Source organism: Malus domestica, chromosome 05, assembly GCF_042453785.1.
Source record: "Malus domestica chromosome 05, GDT2T_hap1".
NCBI lineage: Eukaryota > Viridiplantae > Streptophyta > Magnoliopsida > Rosales > Rosaceae > Malus > Malus domestica.
In genome coordinates this window covers 13873165-13877744 of record NC_091665.1, presented here as the reverse complement: position 1 = coordinate 13877744, position 4580 = coordinate 13873165, and the positions used below count along the sequence as shown (strand labels likewise).

The 4580-nt window shown below is 45.4% G+C and overlaps 1 protein-coding gene across 1 annotated transcript; it reads right to left on the bottom strand.

Annotated features, from left to right (window-relative positions):
• Positions 1 to 3377: 3377 nt before the first annotated feature.
• On the bottom strand, positions 3378 to 3878 carry LOC139196073 (putative sterol 14-demethylase-like protein). The gene has a single exon (XM_070821736.1). The coding sequence runs from the start codon at positions 3876 to 3878 to the stop codon at positions 3378 to 3380; it is 501 nt and encodes a 166-aa protein (XP_070677837.1).
• Between the last annotated feature and the right edge of the window lie 702 nt (positions 3879 to 4580).

The window sequence follows — 4580 nt, the reverse complement described above, 5'->3', positions numbered from 1 at the left end:
GGTTGTATGAATTAGCTCCCGGAACGGTCACATCTTGGGAAAGCATGAAGCGAGCTTTCTTGGAGAAGTTTTTCCTAACTTCTCGAGTCATCCTCCTACGAAAAAGGATAAGTGGAATTCAACAAGAAGAAGGTGAGTCTTTTCCTACATATTATGAACGTTTTAAATCTCTTGTTACTTCTTGTCCACAGCATCAAATGAAGGAGGAGCTTCTTCTACAATACTTCTACGAGGGACTTCTACCAATCGAACGACAAATGCTAGATGCCTCGGCAGGAGGAGCATTGGTGGACAAGACTCCCACGGCAGCAAAGACGTTGATTGCCAATCGAGCGTTGAACGCTCAACAATACGAAGGTGTTGGCCAAAGAGGCACCCCACGGCAACACCAAGTGAATGAGGTAAGCGCCATAACCGAACTTCAAAATCAAATGGCTAACCTTACTACGTTGCTTGCCCAGGTTGTGGAAGGGCCAAAATTTCAAAATGTAAGTGCGTGTGGCGTATGTTCCATGCAAGGACATCCTACGGACAAGTGCCCACAATTGATCGAGAACGGAGGGTGGGCGACCCTCAATGCCGTGGGCTTTGGGCAGCAATACCAACAAAGGAATGATCCCTTTTCTAACACCTACAATCCCGGTTGGCGTGATCATCCGAATTTCAAATGGCGGGAACCCCAACAAGGCCAACAACAAAACACATTTCGGCAACAACCCCCGGGTTTCTATCAGACGCCATTCGCACCAAATCAAACTCAAATACAATCTACCCCAACAAATTCAGGTACGTCCTTGGATAATGATTCAATTCTTAAATTTCTCAACACTTTGTCTCAGGGGCTAGAGAATCAAACCACAGCATTGCAAACCCAAGCTAAAAGGGTGGATCACTTGGAAAAACAAATTGGGCAAATTGCGGAGTTTGTAGGACAGTTTCGAGACCAAGGAAGACTCCCTAGTTCAACCGTTGCAAATCCAAAAGGGGGATTCGAAACCGCCAAAGCAATTACATTAAGGAGTGGCAAACAAGTTGGAACCGAACCCCAAGCATCCAATTCAAGTCAAAAAGAGGATGAAAAGATACTGTTTGAGGAAGAACCCCAAACCTCAACCACGGCAAGGAAGGAGAAAACAATGCCGCAGCCTCCTATTGCACCTTTGCCGTGTCCTACACCTAAGGTAAGTCATAATTCGACCCAATCAAGTTCTATTCCATTAAACGTGCCCTTTCCTAGCAGGTTGATGCAAGCCAAGAACGACGAGGAGGAAAAAGACATTCTGGAGACGTTTAGGAAGGTGCATGTCAACATCCCACTCCTCGATGCAATAAAGCAAATCCCGAAATATGCTAAGTTCTTGAAGAAGCTTTGCACAACAAGGAATCGGATTCGGGAGAAAGAGGTGGTACACGTAAGTGAGAATGTATCTGCGTTGTTGCAAAGAAAGTTACCACCTAAATGCAAAGATCCAGGTAGTTTCACTATCCCTTGTGTTATTGGTAATACGAGGTTTGATCATGCTATGCTAGATTTAGGTGCATCAATCAATGTCATGCCATATTCTATTTATGCATCGATGAATCTAGGAGAGCTTAAACATGATGGTGTTATTATTCAATTAGCCGATCGATCTAATGCATATCCGAAAGGAGTTTTGGAGGATGTTTTGGTGCAGGTAGACCATTTGATTTTTCCTGCAGATTTTTATGTGCTTGACATGGAAGATTCGGTACATTCTCCATCATCACCACTCTTACTTGGACGTCCTTTCATGAAAACAGCTCAAACCAAGATTGACGTGGCCAAGGGAGCAGTAACTATGGCCTTTGGTGGTGACATGATTTGTTTTAAAGTTTCTGAATTTATTGACACTCCTAATGTTGTTCGTTCTTGTTGTGCCATTAATGTAATTGCAAATATAGGGCAGGAATGTTCAACACTCATCAAGACGAAAGTACCTCGAACTACCATCGAGGAAGGAATTGGAGTGAACAACAAGGGGAGCACGGCCCCACCCTTGAAGTCACCAAATCTGGCCGAGTGCACTCCTTGTGCATCTGTCCATAGTGCTACCATTTCTTTGCCGTACAAAGGTAAGCCACCTATTCCAATTTCGATTCCCATTTCAACTAATAGGTTGTTACCTTGTATGGTGTAGGTACCAAATCGAAGATTACGTGGTGGGAGACTTCGTGTTGATTTAGAGAAGCAAAACATGACAATAAGAAAGGATCATTATCCCATCCCATTCAAGGACCCAAAAGATGAAGTATTTCGTAGGTCAGGTTGTGGAAACACCCCTCCATGCCGTGGGGTTCCATAAACCTTCAATGGAGCATCGTCCGGCTGGAAGACGTTAAAGCAAGCGCTTCTTGGGAGGCAACCCATGCAAATAAAGAGGACCTAGGACGCTCCGGCATCATAATCAGATTTGCACTTCTTGAGTGGTTATTTGCTGTTTTGAGTCTTTTGGTTTGTTTTAGTGTTTTAAAGTTTAGTTTTACATTCTTTGAGTCTAGTTAGTGTTTTAAACTTGTTTTTACGTTTTTGAGTCAAGTCCAAGTGATTTTGCAATCCCTCCTAATCCCCGGCCTAGAACGATCCCTACTTACATACTTGCTACAATTGATAAAAAGAGGGTTAATTTGAGTGTCAACATAATTTTCACATCAATAGGGTTTATACAAATGTCTTCGAAAGATAAAAATAAATCTCATCATTCTGGTGGGGTGTTTATTCCATGCTTTTGCAGTGTTTTTCTGCTGCACTCTCTCTGTTTCTTTATCTGGCAGACATAAGGAATCATAATAATAGGAAGATCTTTTGCTTTTCTTTTTTTCTCTTTTCCTTTTCTGCTTTTCCTTTTGCTTTCTCTTTTTTATCTTTTCCACTGCACTACATGTTTACAGCATGAGTGAGTGCATGGTTGGAGTTCGTGGAGGACCCGTTGGTGGTGCTTGTGATCTGAATTCGAGTGAGCTGGCTTTGTTGGCCTATCATCATCATGGTTGTGAACTGCACCACCCCACCATGCATCCTATTAATATTATCTGTTGCAGCACCATGACCATACACATGCAACTGCTGTCAGATCTGAATTCGAAGAAGCTGGTTTGTTGGCCCATCATCATCATATTTGTGGACTGCACCACCCCACTATGCACCCCATTAATATTATCTGCTTTTGCCTTTTGTTTACTTTCTGCTTTGCTATTTTCTTTTTCTCTTTTTCACTTTGTTCCCACTGACTTTTCCTGCAACTTTCAAAGCTTTGGGAAGCCAAGCAAACTCCAGCCGAGGTGATTTCGTGACGCGGACTCTGATAAGTCGGCGGATGATAAACCCAGAGTGGAGGGAGCTGTGGGGTTGATGTGTTTCACCGTAGAGTATGCAGAACCTTGATCTGCTCCTGTCTCACTGTGTAATCCACATCGAAAACAACTCCAGGGCCGAAAGTGGACACATTGAACTGGTATACCTCATGCTGGCTAAGATCAGCCTCCGAGGCCTTGAAGAAGTGGGCAGACACCTCAGAACCAATCAAGAAAGTGATCTTCTTGTTAAAAAGATTCAATGTGAACACACTCAAGAGCTTCGGATACTCTTCACAAAGCATGATAATGGGGCCTTTCAAGAACCGGAGCAGTCCTCCCAACACAGGCCACGTATTCACCACCGGAGGAAGATGCTTCCCAAATCGAGACATTATAAGCGCTGAGATCAGCTTGGCCACCGCCACGTAGAACACAGGGAACCGGATCAGACGCTTGTTCTCGATCAGGCGCTCGTTTTCCAAGATCTTGAGAGGTGAGTACTGGGAGAACCGAAGTTGCAACGATGACGAGGCAGACGGCGATGACGACGTGGAGGGAGGCATGCGGATCCCGCCGCATGAGTTCCTGGCGAGGCAGATGGCAAGAACGAGAATAGCGTCGTTCTCGGTGCACAAAGGCGTCAAGAAGACGTTGAAAGGAAAGGATCTCGGTCGGGTCTGGAAGGAGGGTTAGGTTTTGGGTTTCTGCAGCAGAATCTGAGACAGAAGATGGCAAACTTGACGGAGATCTTGATGGAGATGGCAGACTCCGGCGGAGGAGACTTTGGGGCAGCTGCTTCCATGCGATGGGACTGGTTCCCTCCTGCTCTCAACACTTCAAGACCGGTGAGCTTCCCAAGCTCCGGTGAGATCGACCCGGTTAACAGAGAGCTTGAGCTAAGGTCGACGACTGGCCGCAATGAACCGTGGCTCCCGGCGATGGGAAAGAAGCGGACTCGGTTTATTTTGGGTCAACGAAGCAGACGCTTGGATTCGTCGGAGCACCTCGTTGTGGATCTCTAGCTTCTGCCTGAATCTGCATGGCTGTGCCTGCGATGACAGCACCGCTCGGCTGTCGCGGCTCTCCACGTTCTTGTCGACAGCCATTGAAGAGCTCGGAAAAAGCCTGCTACTTCCCCTAATCTTTCTCCATGAGCTTTTGGACACGTGTGAAGGTTAAGGGAGAAGTGGAGGTGTTTTTCCAGGAGCTTTTGGATGTTGTTTTTTTTTTGTAATTTGGATGTTGCTTTTACAAGAACAGAGAGG